Genomic DNA, 22166 nt, shown 5'->3' with positions numbered 1-22166 from the left:
GTTTAAAACACTTGTTTTTCATTGGTAGATTGCCCAGATAAATCTGCAGCCAGTTCTTCTTTGAAAATTGAACTGACTTCTGAGACAAACACAAAAAATAAAAGCAATTCATTTGCAGTGCTTTTGAAATTTTGGTTTTACTTAATTTAATATTGTGTTTAATTGTGGGCTTTGAGAACGTGCATCAGTGATTATCACATATAACAATCAGCTGAATGTGATACAGGTAACATTTTCTAACGTTGAATTAAAATAGTGCACAAACAAAAACCCCAACTGAGACATAAAAGTAAAAATACTCTTCTGGTCTTGAAAAGCCATCGTGGGCTCAACTCGTCATTGAAGCAACCAGGCAAATTAAGCATCTGTGGAAATTGAGAGTTGTTGACAACGTTGTGATTCTCTGACATCATTCACCATCATACTTAAAGGTCACACAGAGTGAGGTGCTCCTCTTCACTCCAACAATCATACACTCACATTACACTTCCTCTTCTGACACTCACAAACTCATTCAAGCTACATGTTTAAAAACGCATAAACTACCCATAGTATTTAAATAAAAAATATTTATATTTAAATGATTTGAATAGAGAAATGACTAAAAAAGAGACGTGGATTCACTTAGCCAACAGTCTATCTTAAGAAAATATCACAGGGGCTAAACAAGTGAAGTCAGAAAGATGTAAATATTTTCGCCCCACTGATTCATTTCTAGCACATTCTACTTTTTTTACAAGCAAACACAACTTGTTCGTTAAACCCCATGCAAGAAAGACTCCCCGGGATGGTCATTTTGTGAAAGTTTTATTGTGTTTTTCAAGTATACATGGACCAAAAACATTGCTACAGATACACAGTACACAAAGCATGAAGAGTATAAAACAGCGAGAAACGTGACTGAATGGGAAGGAGCACAGGTTATAAACTACTAATTGATCAGCGAATAACCCGGAGTGCCGGTTTTAAAAAATAAGGAGAAAAAAACACCTATACTCCATCCTTATCAACGAAATAAAGAAGATTTTTTTATAACCATCGGTGATGTCGATGAGTCACTTTCTGTTTCACCACAAGTCGGCTGCAGTGTTTTCACATTCTGGAAAGCTGCAAAAAAAGAGAAATAAATCATTGATCATTTGGACAAAGAAACTTTCATATGTGATGACAAAGAAAAAATTAATTCCCAATAACTTTAAGGTTTATAAATCCAGGTAAATTCTGATAACAATCTGTATTTGTATCATTAACAATGTCATTACTGGTGTGAGAATAAAATGAAGCCTAGTGAGTTTAGTTTCAAATTATTCATAGTCACTATTTACTTTGCTTGAGCTTGAAAATGGAAAAACAAGCCTTTTTGAGGAAATGTTTGCTGAAAAAAAGACTGTTCCATTTGCTTGCATTTAAGAAAAGTATTGATCCATAAAGTGCGTGTAACAAGAAAAGGCATTAAACATGTTAAATGTTATAAATCACTATTTGTATTTTCACAACATGTATATAATTACTCGTATTACCAAACAGTATCATCTACAGCCATCCTAAAAACATTATACAGAAGAGGAACATACCGTACCTTCTAATGAAGGGGAAAAAGGGGGATGAGATAATCTTCTTAGAAATACTTGGTACGGTTGAGAGCTCTTTGTGCCAACGTTCCGCTCTCGTCCGTTATTCTCTCCCAGTCCGTTTGACCCACCACGAAGCCGATCGCTCGCTTCCGATCCGCTTCCTTCTGCTCTTCGAGATCGGCCCATCGAACCTTGACAAAACAACCAGGAAGTTAATGACAGAGCATTATTCAAAGGCTGGGGGAAGCCAAATAAGAGTTCAGAAACCACATGTGAAAAAACTGAACTACAGTCCTGAATTGTGATGTTAAGACTATTGCTATCATCACAGTTACTGTTTTTCTCCATATTTGTGTTGAGGTCACAACTGTTTTGAGCGTCTCGACCCCCACAAAAAGACTTGTTTCACTATCATAATTTTATTCATTCTATACAATAAAATAAAGTTGGCATAGGTAACTGGAAGTTGCCAGCTCAGCCTCAACCTAAAATGTACATACCTGGCAATTTGTTTTAATCATTCAAATTTGAACGTATTTTTGGGGTATGACTAAGATAATTCAGTTACATTACAGACAAAGCCACGTCTCTGCAGCACCATTTACCCTTTTCTTCCCTGGTTCCGACATGCGCGTGGCATAGTCGTCTGGCAGCTGAAGGTAGTCCTCCAGGTGCTCCATGTCTTCACGTTTCCTCTTCCCACTGCTCCCCAAACCGTCCAGCTTGTCTGTATAAATAGAAAATCACTGTTCTCGTCAGTTCTCTCCGCTGTTAAAAAATGTGCCCTCATCACCCTAACATCAAACACCAATTTATTAATGAAAAGACAGCGAGTCAATCAACATTATCCGTTTCATGCAATCACATCAATACGACTAGAAGATGTTTCCTTTACTTTGGGGATTTGTAGGAATTCTGACCAAGTTTATTTTTACATGGATATTGAGTTGAAAAACTACATGACAAACAAGACACACTTTGGCCTTATATGTAGCATGTGTCACTTTTTCATTCACTCAATATAAATCACACTTTCTTCAATTCGTCCAATTTAAAGCATCTGTCGATCACAACACATAATAGTGTAGGTTGTGGTCATGCTGTGTGGACCATCGTCAGCATCACAAAGGTAAAAGACTTGGAAAACAGTCATTAAATAAAGACGAAGGAAAAAAAAAAAGGAACACCTACCGAGTTTGGCCTCGGACGTGTCCATCTCCCATTTGCTTTTTGGAATGTAGCCCTATATTATATAAAGAAATGGTTAAACATCTGGGTGACACGGGGAGAGGGAGAGAGAAGCAGGGGGTGGCTGAAAAGAGAGCAGACTGGTTTATCAGAAGTTGAAAGACAACAAAGAACACTGAAGCATGAGACTGCGTGAGGAATTATCTACTTAAGGCATAATGTGTCAGTGGCATGCAAATATTTTGATCTTGCAGGTTGAGAGAAACTAATGTGTTTAGACTAAAACTTCTGGCTTTTTGCAAAATAAGTCAGAAGGGATAACAGCTGTGCTCTGCTTTGAAGAACAAACATTCTTTGCCAAAATGCTTTCCTTTATTAAAAACCTCTACCTGCTCTCATAAGATATAAAAGCAAAACAAGCTTTTCAGTCTCCAAACATGTCGTTTAGCCTGTGTAAGCTCATGATCATCGTGTGTCTGAATCCACAGTGCTGCTGCTCAACGTAGCAGACGTAGCGTAGCATTTCCCCAACCAATCATCAGCTGTCAAAATACACTGATGCTTTGTGGCTGGCTAGCACCTGAGCTCTGAAGACCACCTGATGGAAACTGCAATGTGACATTTGAGAGGTAAAATGTCAACAACATCAAATTATCGCTCGCTTGTTAATCTTAGAGGAAGTCATCTCGGATTGCTGCATGCTCCAGCTTTGAGTCAAACTCATGACCAGCGTGTCGGCGTCTGGTTCGGTGCATCGCTAAAAGATATGACACCTTTTTACTAATTTAAGGAAACCGGGTTTCATAGTTTAGCTTTTCTTTGATATAATAATTCACCTTCTAAAAATTTTACCCCAAGTAATGACAGATGAAAGAGCCTCTGGAACACATGATGAAATGAAATGAGTAACGCTGATTATAGTATAGTAGAGTATAGCATCTGTGGCTAATCTCTGTCAAAATGTTATGATTTCACATTATGTTTCCTGTTTTCATAAGTCACACATTTATCTCTTAAGTTTATAATTTGTTAAGATTTTTATGACAATTTTTGTCCCTATATATCCTCTTTTATCTTTTTTTTTTTTTGGTAAAGGCTTTATTTTGAATTATTTGAATATGATCCATGTCTTCCTAACACTTTTTTTATTTCTTAATTATAACATTAATCTTGCTCTGCCTGTCAAAGAAAAGATATGATCTAAAAAATTCAAAAGACTAGATCATTCAGTAAGTTGTTTAATTTCACGTGAAATATGTATTTTTAACAATATTAATTCATTTTTTATTTTTGTATTTCAGACTCTTTTTTGTTGTGTGTTATATCATTTGGTTTTCTTTATTTTTAAGAATGCAATTTGCATCAGTGAAATATATTTATTTTCATAACCTTTATAAATTATGTGTAAAACATTGTCCATATTTTTTCTGATTAGACCTCTGCTCAGGTTTAAGATGGGCGAAGCATTACGAGGACATATATAAGCAAGGCACGCAGTCTGTACAAACCCACTCAGTGCTGACAGAAGTCTAATCAGACACAGGAAGCCACCGGCTTATTTGGACGCTTGGTGTTTAAAAGCTTTAAAGAAAGCATTTTTCTTTGGTATATTTCAACCACTTATTGTTATATTTCTTTGTAATATTCAGGATGTGTAAAAGTATGCTGAATATACCGATCTTGCTCAGTTTGTAATGAGTATGCACACGTGGAAAAACAAACAAATACAAACATGAATGATAAAGAAATGCTGCTGGAAACAACTTCCATTAGCATCTTCTCAGGTTTAATCCAAGTTCAGGCACTCTGGATTCCAGAGTTTAATTTACAAACCGAAGCTTGGTGATTAAAGCTGAAGGACCTGTTGCTTTCCAAGACAACAGACTCAAAGGTCTGTTTGGATTACTCATGGATGTTTAGGGGTGACCCTGAACAGTCGACTACCGCCAATCTCACAGTCGAATCGTCACAGTAACGAGAAAACGTGGCAATGAAACAAAGGATCATTCATCATTCACAAATAGCAACGTGGCCATTTTAAAATCAAAGCTAGCCCAACATTTACCAATTGGAGAACTCACTAGATATATTCCTACTAGATATATTCCTAGATATAGCACTAGATATATTCCTACTAGATATATTCCTAGATATAGCACTAGATATATTCCTAGTTTTTAAACGATTCTCTAAAATCAGCTGCGGTCGGCGTTTATGAGGCATACACAGTTGTTTGCTCGCAGTCTCACACAACAAACATGGTTATCCATATTCTGAAACAACCAACATGCATCTAACCCAATAATATTGTTATTTTGTTTTTTCTATAGATATATATAGCTTAAAAACAGCAGGGGTTGATGAGCAAGAAAAAACAGCGTTCAATCTTGTGCATCATGTCACTGTTCACTTAATGACCACTGGTCACATTGTAGTCATTATTGAAGGTTTCACATAGAACTATTAACAGTGGAATGGTGCTGCAAGGTAAGATGTTTTGGCACCCCAGAAAGACATTTTTCAATACACAATAATAATCATCATCTGATTAATAATCAAGTCCCATATTGGGGACCCATAGACGGCCCTGTAAGATGAAGTGTTTTATGCTCTTGGATAATTTTAAAAATAACTAAAACTTTTGAACGTAACCTATAGTTTGTTATACTTTCTTGTTGTGCCAAATGTATGATTTGATATTGCTCACCTAAAGCATTGATAGACATACGTTTCTTTTCTGGAAACAAAGGACCACAGATTCAGTTTATCTTTTGTAATTGTGGAGGATCCCCTGGGGGATCATAGAACTGGTCCTAAGTCTGGGAAAGCTCCATAAAAGCTTCAGTACAAATACAGATACACTTAGAGTAAGTAGTTTCCAATCAGTCTAATATCTGTAACTTTCTTTTGTTGTAAATGCTTCTTGATTGCAGCGCCAATAGTTATATACAATGTCCAGAAAGATTTGCAACAAAAGAAGACATTTTAGGCAATTTAACACAACTTATCACAACTTATCACTCACCTTTATTATAGAGATAATAATTTATATTTGTTGACTTTTTCTTTTTCTTAACAGACCACCAGACCTATGTTGCTTCTAATGCTCACTGTTGTGTTACAGCAGCTTTTAATTGTAATTCATAGGCCCAAGAAACAATATAAATCCCCACCCGGAGTTGCACACATTCAGAACCATATTTCAAACGTTGTGCAAAACATCTTTGTCCTTTAAAGAGGACCTATTAAGCTTTTTCCCCCTTTCCGCCAGTGTGTTATCTCGTTTTTGTGCATGTAAATGGCCTTCAGAGTTGCAAAGCCTAAAGTCCACGGGTCAGCTGACCAATCAGAGTAGACTGGGCTTTTTGGGAGGGAGGGGCAGGAGCTCAAACAGAGTGTATCAGAAAGAGGGTGAGAAAAGCTGCTGGAGCACAGCCAGTATAGGAGTTTTTTTATTTATTTTTTTTACCATTAAAGTATGTTAATATGTTCTTGTAGTAACCTGAAATACAAAAATGCTCCAGAAATTGTAAACATCCTCTTAGTGTTCATTGTCCATTACTACATCAAGTTCTACCCCTCTGGGAGTACAACAAATTATACCTCAAAATCCCTGAGGACATGTTTACACAGCCATGTCGAAATCAACCTTTGAATCTGATCATGTTTAAAGAAAGTGGTTTATAAAAAATAAGGCAAGTAATAACAGAAATTGCACACAGTCAGTGCAGAACTTGAGTGTTTGATTTCCAAGCAAGAATGGTCTACAAAGCAATCTCTCATGTTACTGGAGCATTTTCATAGTGTGCTCGTGCTGCAGAAAAAAAATTAAGGGGGGGCATTACATTTTTCCAGGGGGGCAAACTTTTTCAACATACATTTTATTTGCTTCAGGCTGAACAATGGCTCTGTGACCACTCCTACAGTGTGGAGAAATCATTTTCCTCTTACTAAAAAGGGGCAGTTCATCCCAAAATCTAAAAAACAAACAAACAAAATAGTGTAGTGCTGTGTCCATTTGTTCAACTCAAGCATTTATTCAAGAAGACCAGCAACAAGGGTTGTGGCATTCAGATAGCACCATACAGCTTCACTTCTACTGGAAACAGAAGCACTGATGTCAACCTGAACACTGATGTCAACCTGAACACTGAAGTAAACATTCATACTGGGAGCGCTAGCTCCAGCAGCTAGGGAGCTACCTCTCCTAGCATGAATGTTTACTCCAGTGTTACTGTTGAATTCAGTGCTGACGTTTCCAGTACAAGTGAATATCGCTGCTTCCTGCTCGCTCCCGTTTGCGTCGTCACTTTTTTTTGGGGGAAAAATACGAATATCCATACCGAACACCACAGCTAACTAGCGACTCTATGAGCAACTGCGGCCATGAACGTCAGGGTTTCCCGCAGCGCTTTCCTGTTAAGGCAGCCGCCTTAACAACAAAGGGCTGCCGCCTAAACTAACGTCTTAAAAAAAAAAGAAAAAGAAAAAAAAAAAAAAAATCCATATACTAGCATTATTCGCCGCAGTGTTTCCCCTACCATTGTACAGGCCGGGCAGGGCCTCCAGGCATAGGCGTAATTTATGGGGGGGATGGGTGGGTTGCAACCCACCCAATAATCCAAACCAGCCACCACAACCCACCCAATTTGATATCATAATTATTGATATTGAATGTTAAGCATTATAATCACAACAGTGTGGTAGATTTTCTCAATTTACCAGTAAAAAATAGTGACGTTTGTCTGTGCCCCCTCCCGCTCTGAGATTTGGTTTCGCCCACCTTGCCGGACCTGCGCTTCTCTACTGTCTCTCCGGTCTCTCCCCGCATCAGCGGTGGTATGAAGAAAGCACGCGAAAAAAAGCAAAAGAATAAAAGTATTTTCCCAACAGGAGGTAGCTACTGCTAGGGCTCCAGTGCCACCACTCACGAGTCAAATCATGTTACTGAACAAAAGTTAGTTTGTCCCCCCCCCCCCCCCCAGCCGGCGAGTTCGACAGTGCGTGTGCGTATAGCCCCGTTCACATACGTCGCTACTCGCCCGTCACTCGCTTTCTCGCTGAATTCTACTCGCTGGCAAAAAAAAATTCACTGCCGCCGGCGACTTCAAACGGTAACTATCTGTGGAACTCTCTGTTGACGTCAACTGTCGATCATCTCTATTCTACATTGTGATTGGTACTCGCTTCACTCACATCGCAGAAAGTTAAAATAATTTGATCTCCGATCGACCACATCGCATCGCCTGTCCTGACCACATTCCACTAGAACACATTCACATTAATTGACAGCTGTCGCTCAGAGATGGGAGAGTGGCGACGTATGTGAACGAGGCTTTAGTCAAAACCAAAACACCAAGGAAGGCTGAGGAATAGTCACCCACTTATATTATTATTATTATTATTATTATTATTATTATTATAATAATAATAATAATAAACAAATTGTGTTTTAGTCATTTTTGTTTTCATCTTTTCTTGAATGCTTAAACTCATCAACCCCATTTAGTATGTCAACATTTGTATCAGTACCAGCAGTTTGTAAGAAATTGGTCAGTAATTGATATGTCATATTTTGTTTCTCAGAATTCACCAAATTGATGCATTAAAATGAAATTATTTAAAATTTTCTCCCGGGGGGGCATGCCCCCGGACCCCCCTACAGGATCGCAATCCCCCCACCATAGTCTCCAAAGATATATATATATACACCTGCTTCACAGGCGGAAATCTCAACCCCCCCAATGTTCAACTCAAAGTTACGCCCTTGCCTCCAGGCCAAAAAGAAATTAATATATGCCAAAAATAAGCCACCTATCAATTCATTCATAAATCAATAATCATTTACATGGGGGGGAGACACCCCCTGTGGGGGGAGGATTGTTTTTGATAAGCTGTGGAACTCTGAGTTAACCTATTTCTACCTGAATTTCTATGAACTATTAAGCTGTTGAGTAAACCTATAACTTATATTTTACTTCATAAAATAAGACATGCACTCATATGTCGTTGTAGTGTTTTACAGTATCTGTAGCTATTAATGTGATGCTCATCATCCTCCCCCCCCCCTGACAGACACCACCTTAACTAACACATTTTCTGGGGGAAACACTGAACGTCAAGTACTAACAGCGTCCCTCTCATGAGTATGACTCAGTGACCCGCCCCAACACCTGTAATTGGCCAGCACGTTTGTTCCTTGATTGGATTGGTTGAATTGTATCGACAAACCGAGATAGGAATAATAGAAAGTTGGCCACTCCGAGGTAAAAAACAAAACCCAAATAAAATAAACAGCTTCCAGCTCAGGGCAGGCACGGCCATATCTATGGGCACGGCTGACTCTGTGGGCGGGCACGGCCCGCCAATGCCCGCCCATGCCCGCCCATGCCGCCGGGACTGTTGTGCTGTAACGAACTAACAGATGGTGCCTGATGGCACTACTGGAACCTTAATGGGATCTTGGTTTTTTTTTATGTTTTCTTCTTCTTCTTTGTTTTTACAAACTCAGAAGGAAATATTTGGCTTTATAGCTGCTAATTCTAAATTCTGATCTTGTCTGAGGGGACGTGCAGATTTGTACATCAAACTGTTTCAAACTATTTTCCATTGTCATTTGATACATTGTTATCTAAATATTGATGCAAGCTGATTTAAGATAAAGCAGATTAGGCAATTGATTATTAGGCAACTGTGCATTTCATGATCACAAATTCATGAATTTTGCACTGTAGTCCAGTTTGGTCTCAAGTTTGCATGATCCATATGGTGGCAATCCCCCTGAAGGTGCTACCAAAGGACACATTTATATTTTGAAAGTTTCAAAATATGTTCCTCAGCAGCAAGTGCTACTGCTTTTATTTCATCAAGATGTCGACACAACCGAAGATAATCTTCCACCGAGATGGATAGCAGAAAGTCCATCACTTTCATTCCATCAACACCAGCACAGGTAATTCAAGATTTTATGGTTTGTTCAAATTTTACCAGAATAGTTTAATAAGCTATTTAAATGATTGATTTGGAAACATATAAAAATTTGAACCTAAAAATGCAGGTTTCTGATTATAAATGCACCTGTAAACATTTTCCTTCATAATAAAGGTAATATAATTATGTCAGATGAATAAATGTCATTCAGGCTAAAGTTTGGGAACACTTATTCCGATGGTGGTATTTTAACAACATCATGAACTTTTAAATTTCCAACATTTTGAAGATGAAATGTTCAAATGTATCTAACAATGAAATATACTAAACTAAGCCTTGCAACTCCTCCTTTAGTTAATGGCCTGTTGCACATATCATTTAGTTTTAGGACCAATCCACTACAGTACTTTGACTCTATCACGATCCCTTATAGTTTCTCTGTTCTGCTCTGGTCTTCCTTGTAAATCTGATATTTACTACATTGAAATTAAAATACTGTGTATGCCTTATGTGGTAGATGGGAATAAAAAGAAGTAGAAATGATTCTGCAACTACGTAGCTATAAAATTTAAGCGTTTCGTGTCCTACCAGATCACCCTCTTCTTCCTCCTCCCTCTTTGGCTCCTTGGGCTCGTCATCAGGATTGAAGTCTTCCATTTCGACCTAATAACACAAGCACATGTTAGTTTAGGTACTGAGAAAAGACTGCTATATTATGAGAACCATCAAGTCTTGAAGACCTCACCTCCTCTATAGCAGCATCCTGAAGCAGGGATCGGACATCCAAGCGTACCATATGACGTGGTGAAGGCTCCCAGTTATTGGACATCTGTGTACAGAACGCTCCATTCAGAATTGTATTCTTTGTGTATGCTCTATAGTGGACATTGTGATTATTACAAAATGCGTCTGAGATTGTTATTTGATATGACGGACCTTCAATATATCCTTCAGCGTGCGCCCATGGACATTTCTCTTTGAACAAGTCTGAGTGTCTGCAGTGATTTCAGCAAGATACACCTTAGACATGAGAAAAACAAAACATCTTTAGCACAAAGCAGATTTAAAAAAATAAAATAAAATCGAAATCATCCATGAACAAAACTCACCTCAAAGCCTTTCGTCTTGGCTGCACTCCAGAACTGGTCAAACTGTTTAACCCTGTCATTAATAGTGTCTAAAATGATGAATGGGAAAAAGCCATCATCCAGAGTTTTCTTGAACGTTTTAAGCATGCTGTTCCGGTAGGTATCCTCCATCTCTGGCTCATACTCGTACTCAAGAACCTGCAGGACAGGTATTTGCATTACATTGTTTATAATAACAACTGTGATACATCTGCCAGGTGATGCTGCTCAGTGATGCTGAGTTTCCAATGGCACTACTTTATTGTTGCATGTAAGACTCACCTTGTTTTTGACTCTTCTCCCTGTGTCAGGGTCTTTCGTTACTTTCTCAACCTCCGTCATGAAATAGTCGTCCAAAACAAGAACTCTTGGAGGTGCACCGCCGCAATCGACTTCCTTATCCTTAATAACATCAAAAAAATTAAAAAGATTTAATGTTTCTATTGGCTTTGTTACAGTAATAATATTTGTTAGGGAGAACATTTTTTTTGGGAAGGACATATGAACAGGCTCTATGAGTATTGTTGTTGTATGTTGTTCCTGAAGTTCAGCTAAATTAACACTCACCCGTATGAGCTTTGCAACGTGGCTTTTTCCACTTCCTGGAAGTCCTCTCATTATGATGACAATCTGTTAAAATATATCACATGAATTACTTCTTGATATTATAAAAACGAACAAAATCATATTGTTACAGAAACATTGAAGCCGTGATTCATACCCTTTCAGGGCGAGAGGTTCTGCCAGGAGGTTTGAGGATATCGTCAATGTTCTTGATTTCTGGCTTCCTCTCGACTCGTGGGGGAGGCTGAGATGGAGGTGGGAGAGGTGGTGCAGTGGAAGGTCCTCGGTCCTCTGGGTAACTTCTTCTCTCTGCTGTGTGATATTCATTGCATTTCAAGTATTCCTCTAAATGGCATTACTTTTCATACAGCTGAAGTATGCGGGTACATGTCTGTCAGCAGATGTTGGAATGAACCTACCATAAGGTGAGGAGCTATGGGCGTAACGCTCGGGCCCACTGCGGTCGAGTCCGCTGCGGTCGAGTCCGCTGCGTTCGAGTCCGCTGCGGTCGAGTCCGCTGCGGTCGTATGAAGGTCTGTCATAGCCAGGCCTTCCATAATGTTCATCCCGATCCCGACTGTCACTATGCTCCCTGTCTCGATGCTCCCGGTCTCTCTCCCTGTATCCTGAGCGTGGAGGAGGTGCCAGTGGAGATCTACACAGAGGGGAGGCATTTGCTAAGTTCCGTTTCATCAACAGAATTTCTTGATTCAAACTGGCACAGACTGATGACTAATCACACAATGTGATGTAGTACCTTTCTTCAACCAGGGACTGTGTGCTTGAATCAAAAACAGATAAAACAGAAAACAATATTACACATGTCCAGACGCCGCACACTTTGGAAAAAAGGGGGCGTCGGAGCTACCGAGGAAACTGTACCTGTCATCCCTCTCTCTTGGGGGATAGCGCTCCCTCTCGTATCTTTCTCTTTCATATTCGGGTGGCGGCTTTTCTCTGTATAGTTCACGTTCTCTGCTGTACTCCCGGCGGTCCATGTAAGGGTCTGCTCGTCTTTCATAATATGCGTCTCTGCTGTAAGGATCTCTGGGACCAAGAGGTTCTAGAAAAAAATGAATGAACAATGGTGAGAAAATTACAAAAGCAAGCTCTGTTTGAGTAGCGAAAGCTAAGCTTTTACTGAATTTTCTCACCTTTTTCATAACCTCTGTCTGGCAATGGGTCAGGCCTCAACACAATTCTCTCACCATAGGAGATCCGCTCAACGGTGGTTCCAGGATCTGAAACAATGAGTGTTAATGTGACCAACAGAGTCCTGAAACTTAACCCATTTTCAAAATGGCTACATAATATGTTCATCTTTGCTGTCCATACCGTGCCCATGCCCATAATCCACAGTCTTTGGAATCACTGAAGGTTTGGGTGCAGGGAGCGACTGGTAATCGGTGACAGAAGGCTTAGTGTCCCAATGCACACGTTCGGTTACAGCTGTCTGGGCAACTGCAGTCATGCCCTAAAGATGACAAATTTTATATAATGATTAAAAATGAAGCGATATAGAGCTGATTTCTTAAAAAGCAAAACGAGGAGAGCAGGGAGGAGGCTGGTAGGGAGAGAGAAACCACAAAACTTTCTGACTTTCTTGCCACAGACAGGGAGAAATCCACTGAGCAAGTGTCATATAGTGGAAGAAGTACAAAGAAAATGTACTTAACTTAAAGTACTATGACCACAATTTGAAAATCACTTTGTCAACTGCCATTAATACAACAATGCGTTGTTACTCATTGAGCTAAAATGCCTAAGTGTTAATAAAAATAAACTACCTTTAGAACATTCCTGACGTCTGGTGGGATTTCCAAGCCAAGAAGACCAGCAGGGAGCTCAGACAGGATGTCAGCTGATGCAGGTGGAGGTTCAGTACCAGGTGTCTTCCCCTCCTGCATCTCCCTGTAGACCCAAAAGAATGGACGTTAAGTTCACCTAAAAGCTCCCCAAAATCACATTATTACATAAAGTAGGTCATAAATGTATGGCAACTAAAACAAAACAATTTTCTGCTTCAATTACCGCAGTGTGCAAAGGCAGGCCAGCTGAACTTTTCTTTTAAATTATGTTTGTTGAAAAACTTTAAATTATGTTGATATTTCAAAACTTCTAGCAAATAACAACATATCTCTTTGCTGATCCAGATTCAACTAGGGATTAGTCAGAATGTGTAAAGCTATTATCACAATGAATTAATCAATGATGGAAGTCTAAACATTACCTTATTAGTTTAAGCTCTTGAGCAGCTTTCAAGATGATCTCATGCTGACGTTGGGAGAGAGCAAGTACGTTTGCTCCACTTTCAGCTGAGCTCTCGGGCAAGTTTGTGACAGGTGCAGCAGGAGATAAAGGTGGACGTATGTCCAGAGGAGGCTCTTCCCTCTTCCCCTCATAGCGGGCTCTGCGTTCCTCATAGTCAGCAGGATATCCTCTCTCAGGTGGTGGAGGAACTCTTGAAGGCCTGTCCCATTCTGAAGCTGGTGCAGGTGGCGGGTATGGTGGTTCTTCCTGCCGGTAAGGGGGCTCATCTCTATACTCACGGATTCTAAGCTCTCCTCTTCCCCTGTCATGTTCATCATGAGAATATGGGTTACCTCTTTCTCTTTCATCTGGCCAAGGGCCGTCTCTGTAGGGCTCTGGAGCTGGCATACGGGGGGGATAGTCCCTCTCAGGAGGAGCACGCTCTCTGTCCCATTCAGACTCATGGTACTTGGCCTCGTGCCGAAAGTCATCAGGAGGATATTCTTGTGGTGGCCGCCAGCGATAACCGTGTTCCCCATGACCGTAATCCTCCACAAAACCCTCATTATGTCTCTCTTCATATTCCTCATGTGTCTGACCCGCCCGCCACATTCCTCTTGCCATCCCTCGACCCATAGGTCTCCTTCTCATTCCTCCCGAATCTATCTCATGTGGAGGCAGAGGAGGGCCTCTGCCATGTGGGGGCTGCCAACCTAACTCCATGCCTTCTTCGTACGACTCCTCCATAGAATCCATCATGTCATGAGGTGGAGGTGGCCCACGACGCCTACCTCTTCCTGCATCAGGATGCATCGGATGGCCATGAGGGTCATGTTCATGGTGCATTGGATCCATTTCAGTGTCATCAACGGCCATTCCTTGGCCTAAAGCCTCGTGGTCCATTGGTCCATGAGCTGGGTGAGGGGGGCGTCCTCGTCCTTGGTGCATGAAACCAGGACGACCGCGTGGGGGACGACCCCGGCCAGGTGGAAACGGGGGTCTCATGCCTCTCATTGGAGGTCTCATTTCTCTCCAGTAAGGATCCCCTTCCTCCGAGTACTCTACTGACTCGGGTTCTTCCCAGTGCCTGTCCATTGGTCCACCTCTTCCCATGGATGGTCCCCCTCTACCCATAGGGGGTCCACCCCTACCCATAGGGGGTCCCCCTCTCCCCATGGGTGGTCCTCCTCTCCCCATGGGAGGTCCCCCTCTCCCCATAAGCGGACCACCTCTACCAATAGGCGGGCCTCCCCTTCCCATAGGCATACCTCCTCTGCCCATAGGTGGGCCCCCTCTCATCATTGGGGGCCCTCCTCTCATCCTTGGGGGTCCTCCTCTCATCCTTGGGGGCCCTCCTCTCATCATTGGGGGTCCTCCCATTGGCTCTTCATAATACTCTTCCTCTGTTGAGAAGTGATGTCCGTCTGGCATCCACATTTCTTCAGAAGGCTCCTCCACTTCCTCACCATCACACTGCTCGTATGATGGATCTTCCCAGTGATACTCCTCCTGTTCTTCTGGCCTCCCAACATTCTCTTCCGGTGGCATGTAGTCATAAGACATGTCTCCCATCTCCTCTCCATGTGGTACAGTGTTTGTTCCCCGGAACTCTCCACGGCCCCTCTGGCCACGCCCTCTTCCAGGCACTTGGGGAGGTACTATAGGCTGACCTCTTCCCCTCCCAGGGGGAAGCCTTGGAGGATCTGGTCTCGACTGCATATGGCCAGAAGGTTGTTGTGGCTGCTGTTGGATCCCAGGGGGCTTTGAAACCTGTGGTGGTTTGTTGTTTGTTAAAGGTCCTTCTGGTTTGAGGGGATTTTGTGCAGCAGTATTATTTGATGGCACCGTAGAGGAAGCAGTTATGGAAGGGTTGCCATTACCAGGCTTGGGTTTTTCGACATTTTTAGAAGTTTTATTGTCATCAGTTCCCGCAGGCTTTGTGTTTGTTTTTAGTGTCTGAGGAATGGGGTCATTTTGGACAAAAAAGCCATCAGTTCCAAGCAGGTTATCATCTGTTAAATCATCAGCACTTGACTTATCAGCTGGTTTTGTTTCAATTTTTTCTTTTTCAGACTGTGGCAGCACAGCTGACTTTCCAGGGGTCTTGGAATCGGCACTGACAGGTTGTTTAGTAGCTGTTTGAGCCTTAGGTTGGGGGCCTTGCTGTTGTGTTTGCTGGGGCACAGGTGGGCGTTCAAAAAGAGGTGAGGGGCCAGGGGGCCTTGGGGGCTGTTCAAACCTAGGCTGCTGCCCAAATCGAGGTTGGTCAAATCTGGGGGGACCATCAAAGCGCTGGCGTGGTTGGTCAAATCTGGGAGGACCATCAAAGCGGTGCCTTGGTTGGTCAAATCGAGGAGGGCCATCAAAGCGCTGCTGTGGTTGATTGAACCTTTGGGGGCCATCAAAGCGCTGCTTTGGTTGGTCGAACCTTTGGGGGCCATCAAAGCGCTGCTGTGGTTGGTCGAACCTTTGGGGGCCATCAAAGCGCTGCTGTGGTTGGTCGAACCTTTGGGGGCCATCAAAGCGCTGCCGTGGTTGGTCGAATCTCGGGGGACCATCAAAGCGCTGCTGTGGTTGGTCGAACCTTGGGGGACCATCAAAGCGCTGCTGTGGCTGGTTAAATCTTGGAGGACCATCAAAACCTTGGTGTGGCTGGTCAAATCTAGGGTTGATACCGCCGGGAGCACCAGGACTGAAAAAATTGCAAGAAAACATCATTATTAATAAAGCTTTCTATTACAGACACAGTTAGTCTTCTAAACATCAGGTAAATAATATCCCACCGAAATTAAAATACTCAACTGATTTATTTTAAAAACCTATTTTCAAATATAACAATTCTTCATTCAGTTCCTGGTTGTAACATCAAATTAAAAGCCAATCACAGTAGTACAAAACAAACCATACTGACCGTGGACCTCTGACACTGTTGATGGTTGGTGGGGGAACAGTGGGTGGACCTGGGGGTCTGTGTCCTATGACAGCAGGGCCCGATGCTCTCACGGGGGGTCCAACGGGTGATTCCGAAGGTGGCCCAAAGCCAACAGGCCGTGGACCTTGAGAGTTGGGACCAACGCCAAGTGGAGAATGCTGCTGGCTGGCTGTCTGTTGCTGCATTGGCATGTCTTGTCCAGGGAACTGGCCAAACTGTCCCATCATACCAGAACTATACTGGCCGGAGGCAAACGGCACCATGGCAGTGAGAGTGGCCACTCTTTCTTGGAGGTGGGCATTGGTGGCGTTCATCTGCTCCTGCCACTGCTTCCATTGGCGCTCATAGTCCTGCAGTTGGTCTTTGTGGGGATAGGTCTGGAACTGCTCATGCCACAGGACGAAGGAGCTATCCCAGTTCTGGAATAAAGGGGTGAACTGCTGCCGTTGCATTTCGTAGTGCCTCAGTTGCATTTCAGCAGACATCGTCTGCAACATAGGATATTTGGTGTAAGTGATTTTGTTAATTATCATACAAGTACATACAGAACAAAGAACTCCCTGAAATATTGCATGAAAACCATTCACCTACCTGTAGGTTTGCAGGTTGCTGAATCAGCTGTTGGTATTGTTCCAGGATCTGCTGCAGCTTTTCGTGTTGTTGCATGAGAGCCTGGTATTGTAAGCCTGCTCTCTGCTGCTGCACCTTCTGCCACTGCGCTGCTGCCGCCTGCAACTGCTGGAGGCGGGCAGCCTCCTCCGGGTCTTGTGGGACCTCGGGCTTTAAACATAAACAACGATAAACTTAGCAATGCATATCTTTGTAGCTCACAAAGAATATTTTTGACATAACTGAGGACAGGTTTTAAAGGAAGAGATGACACTGTTTTTACACAACCTTTCAATAGAAATTAAAAAGGCCTGCAAAGGGTGCACACTGTAAATTAATACATTTAATATAAACAATGCTTAGCTCCAGTTATTACTATCTGGTATATAGTTTTTAACACCTGCGTTCATAACGGTGCATTAATACAGTGTAACATTTACATTTAAGAGTGTAGATTTTACAATGTTTTGGCTGACTTGGCCGCTGAAGGGATGGCGAACATATTCATTGCTGTTTGTGACAATGTCATCATAGACAAAAAGACATGGAAAAACATGTGAGGGCTTTTCAAGGTGTATTCTTCAAAGGGAAATTACTGATGAGAAGTGTGTTTTTTGAATGACGACAAGACAGGATTAAACTCAAACTGTTCAATAAACAATATTTGTGTTATATTATAGATTTGTGTTAATTTCTAACTTTCACCCTGATGGTCTAAGTAACTTTCTGCTGCTCCGCCTCGTCTACCCGTGCCATCCCGTTCTATAATGGATGCTCATCATCGATATAGAACAGCCTCTTTTCACACTGTAATGTGTTATGAATTTGTTTTTCACTGCGTGAGAAAATTAAGGATTTATTGTAACAACATGTCTGTTGTCTGCTGGATTTCCCCCCTCTGGTTTTAAGTTTTATTTAGGAGTAGAGTGTTATGATGTTTATTGCAACTCCAGCAATAACGGCTCCCTTACGTTGGGAGACAGCTTATGTGATTTCATGCAGTTTTCTCTGGAGCGTCAAAAAGCTTAATAAAACTTCTTTCACTACACAAGATCTGTGTATGGAATTCCCCTTAACCAGTGACTTCTAACATCCACACCTCTGTAACATTGTAGTAATGCTTACCCTTGCATCATCAGGCGGTGGCGGTGGTGCAGGAGGCTCCTCTTTTGGAGGGGGCGGAGGAGGTGCGCCTTTTGGTGGTTCCGATGGAGGAGGTGGGGGCCCTTGGGCAGGGGGTGGTAGTGGCACAGGTCCATCACCCTCTTTCTGATTTAGTTTGGCTCTCTCTTGCTTTAACTTTTGGAGATTTTGGAGATGTTGTTTGTACCAGCGTTGCTGTTGCTCCTGTGTAAAACAGTCGCAAAGAAATCTTTCAGACAAAGCACACAAACATCCTTGTTCTCACTTTCACTATGCAAGTGTTCATCAAATATTTCTTAGCAACATTCAGATTTCTGAGAACAATTGGTTATCTATGTATTAGTGTCATATGTCTTAATTCTAAACAAAAATAGTTTAATGTTACGTTTATGTATTACAATGTAATACAGCCTCGCTTTCAGACTGAATCATTCGGTTTCTTGCATGACTGTCACCTTTGACCTTTTAACCCAACCAAAGACTACATTCAAGTACTTTATTATGGGCTCTTTGATTTTGAATAGAGAGAACAAAACGTGTCAAAGTCCAATCGATATAAACAGCTGAATATGTAGAGCACAAATGGATACAATATTACCTGCAAAGGTAGGGATTTCTCGTCTTCTGTCGCGGATGGATCAATATTGTTCGCCTCTTGGGCTTTGGGAGCACTGTTGTTCTCTGGCGGATTGGATGACGGGGGCTCTGGAGGGGGAGGATGCGGTTGGGGATCGTTGGGGTGCGGTTGCGGTGGAAGGGGAGGAGGCTGCGGGTGACCCGGCTGCTGCGGGTGACCCGGTTGCTGCGGGTGACCCGGCTGCTGCGGGTGACCCGGCTGCTGCTGCGGGTGACCCGGCTGAGGCGCAGCGGGGCCTCTGGTCGGCTGAGCTGCTGTCTCGTCTTGTTGATAGTACGACTGAGCTCCAGGACCGCCGTCTGGATGCCCTCCTCCTTCTGGATGCCACGCCGACCCTGGGTATCCACCTGGCGGTCCACCACCGTACGCGTTCGCACTGTTGCCGTGGTGCAACACAGACTGGAGCTGTTTCTGGTGAAGCATCTGCAGCTGCTGCATCTGCTGCCGGTGTTGCTCCTGGAGGCTGGAGAACATCGAGCCACCGGAAGAGGCCTCGAAGCCGCCGAATCCCGGTGCCGGGCCGGCGTGGCCGCTTCCAGGCTGCCTGTGCCCAGCACCAGCCCCTCCAAAGTTCTGCGACGGGGGCGCCCCATAATTCCCCCAGGAGGGATACATGGTTAAAAAGCGAGGCGGTGTACACGGCCTTTGTGCTCACATACAGCCGGAGCCGAGTGGCTAAAAAAGCTAACGGCTAACGTTAAGCTACCTTTAGTGCAATCGATAGCTAACGCTACATTTTCATTACCGCGTTGTATGAGCAAGAAACAGCTATCCGTTAGAGAGAGGTGCACGTCTAGCTAATGGAAGTTTACATAGAAAAATATGTTACAAAAACCCGTAGAAACTGTGATATCGCTCCGGCGCAACGCACTCAATGATTACGGAAACACGTCACAAGTCATCAGGCGATCACTTCCGGTATCGGGGGGGGGGGGATGAATGAAAGGAGAAAAACATTTATTATGATTATTATTATTATTGTTATTGTTTTTATTATTATTGTCATTAATATAGCGGTAGAACATGATTTCGATTTGATATTTGATATATGTTTTATAGACTTCATAATGCCAAAGACCGACCATACGCACGCATACGTTTTATGCAATGTTTTGTAAATTAATTGTCCAATAAAGCATAAAAAAGTCGAAACGTGTCCTATCCTGGAGCCTACTGTTTTTAAGGCAGCCCAGAGTAAATATACTGTATGATGCCGAGAAGCTGACCCTGGATCTGTGATTTTACCACAAGAGGGAGACATTTACAAAGACATTTTTACTCAGCAAGTAACCTTTGGATGTAAAAAAAAAAAAGAATAAATAAAAAAATCACTTACGGTCTACAATTAATCATTTAAGTTATGCATTCCAACTCATTTTCAGTTTTACATTTATTTAATTTTCATGTAAATTTGTTGATTGAAGTATCATAACATGAGATAAGTTATCAACGATAACATGTGGAACTACTCTATTTACAATATATTCTATATGAAAAAAAGAGAATAGCTTGATCCAATAGGAGTAGCCTACAGTATAGATTTAGTTCATGATCTACAGCAGTTTGTTTGCAGAGACCAACTGTGTGAGTTCAGACTGTTTACCAACAGAGGGTAAGGTGGGAGGGAGAGCAGTGGGAGGTAAAAGACCAGTGACTTTAGGCTGCCCTTGAGGTCTGATACACATAAGAGTATTTTTTTCTTAAGATCACCAGTAAATCTGTATTAATTTTGACCAGAACCACTTAAAAAGAATCGTTAAAGCGGATTAATCAAGCCCGTCCTGTTTAATGTCTCCCGTTAATTAGTTTGTCAGCAGTGTTTTAATATCGCCTAATGACTTCATATTTCACTGATGACATTAAAGGGGTGTTAAAAGAGGGGAAATGGCCCATTCAGGATTCAGTTCTTTCGCTTAAGACGCCCTCAATGAATAAGACAAGGTCAAGGAGGCCTAGCCTTTAGGGAGAGATACATTATCAGGGGATGGGGCTGGAAGAAATCCCATAGAGGAAGATCTCTCCCCTCTAAAACAGCATGACGGGCACAATGTGATACAGTTCTGTCTTAGAACAATACACTGCACAGGGGATTCATGATACAGCTTAGGGCAGCCACGCTATATAGGATGGCAGGATAGCCCAGTGTAGGCTCCAATAATATGATACTGGGGACTAATGCCTGGTGCTTTTTAGATGGGAGAGGACTGATCGTTATGTTCATTTGTGTAGTGTATTAATAACAATACCAGCTGAAAAAACGTATTTATTCAATGCATGAGAAGTTGGCCCCTTTCAATCCTCATCAGCACTTTCTGAAGCTTTCTAAGCAAAGCACAAAGAAATCAGAAATCGTAAAGTTGTAGCTCACAGTATTGAGGACACTGCATTTTCCCTGTGATGAAAATCCTATGTTAAACAAAATGCTCAATGGAAGCTAATGGATCCCAAACAAGTCCATGCACTGCTTCCAAAATGCTTTGTTTGACAAATCAATTTTCCCATAACCCGGTGAGGAGAAAAGTGATGCGGATTGATCGCCCCCCCTGACTTTGTTTCCAGAATATTGTTTGATGGCTGGATAGATTAATTGGTATGACATTTGAAAGCCTTCTCTTGACTGTCAGCATCCAAGCCTCTATACGCCAATCGAACCTCGGTCTAATTGTCTCCTCTATAATACCCCACTTCACAAATTAGAGACAGTGCCTCTGTAAACTCTTCCCAATGTAAGACCTAAACAACATCACGCTGCTCAATCAGCCGCCGGTTTGAGTAGGGGTGATGCTGCTCTGATAAGATAGAGCGCATTAAAGGGCATCACCCCGAACCGCTGCGCCAGCACATCTTCCTCTCAGCACACTAGATCTGAAACATAACCAATCTAATCCGAGCAGCTGCTTCCAGCGAATCCAGACTCGTTAGCGGCTCATACTATTTAAATTGCAGTTATGAGAATAATATGAATTCGGACACAACGCCTGTGAGGGTCACAGAGAGGAAATCACATAAATCAATGACCTTGAAAACGCTGGTTATGTATGTTGTGTCAAATATGTATTTGTTATTTTTCTATACAAGCAACACTGTTGCATGGAACATAATTAATTAACAGTCCTCTTTTTAATAGACCTTCACAGACGATATCGTGACATGTCACAATACAAAAAAAAAAAAAAAAATATATATATATATATATATATATATAGAGTATT

The 22166-nt window shown here is 42.1% G+C and overlaps 1 protein-coding gene across 1 annotated transcript in view; it reads right to left on the bottom strand.

Annotated features, from left to right (window-relative positions):
• Positions 1-19824, bottom strand: part of ylpm1 (YLP motif containing 1) — a 31736-nt gene extending 11912 nt beyond the window's left edge. The window contains exons 1-20 of the mRNA XM_084030436.1: positions 18916-19824; positions 18300-18521; positions 17157-17345; positions 16545-17053; positions 13614-16325; positions 13171-13294; positions 12719-12857; positions 12538-12624; positions 12266-12446; positions 11803-12038; positions 11541-11695; positions 11387-11449; positions 11102-11221; positions 10802-10978; positions 10629-10712; positions 10438-10521; positions 10281-10355; positions 2766-2817; positions 2180-2301; positions 1623-1765 (exon numbers count right to left, since the gene is read on the bottom strand). Of these exons, the coding sequence (XP_083886562.1) occupies positions 1623-1765; positions 2180-2301; positions 2766-2817; positions 10281-10355; positions 10438-10521; positions 10629-10712; positions 10802-10978; positions 11102-11221; positions 11387-11449; positions 11541-11695; positions 11803-12038; positions 12266-12446; positions 12538-12624; positions 12719-12857; positions 13171-13294; positions 13614-16325; positions 16545-17053; positions 17157-17345; positions 18300-18521; positions 18916-19569 (6128 nt within the window). The 5' untranslated portion in view covers positions 19570-19824. The remainder of the gene's footprint in view (positions 1-1622; positions 1766-2179; positions 2302-2765; positions 2818-10280; positions 10356-10437; positions 10522-10628; positions 10713-10801; positions 10979-11101; positions 11222-11386; positions 11450-11540; positions 11696-11802; positions 12039-12265; positions 12447-12537; positions 12625-12718; positions 12858-13170; positions 13295-13613; positions 16326-16544; positions 17054-17156; positions 17346-18299; positions 18522-18915) is intronic.
• Between the last annotated feature and the right edge of the window lie 2342 nt (positions 19825-22166).

Source organism: Eutrigla gurnardus, assembly GCF_963514095.1.
Source record: "Eutrigla gurnardus genome assembly, chromosome: 16".
In the NCBI taxonomy this organism is placed as follows: Eukaryota; Metazoa; Chordata; class Actinopteri; order Perciformes; family Triglidae; genus Eutrigla; species Eutrigla gurnardus.
The sequence above is the reverse complement of the archived record's forward strand: the minus strand, read 5'-3'. Positions and strand labels throughout refer to the sequence as shown.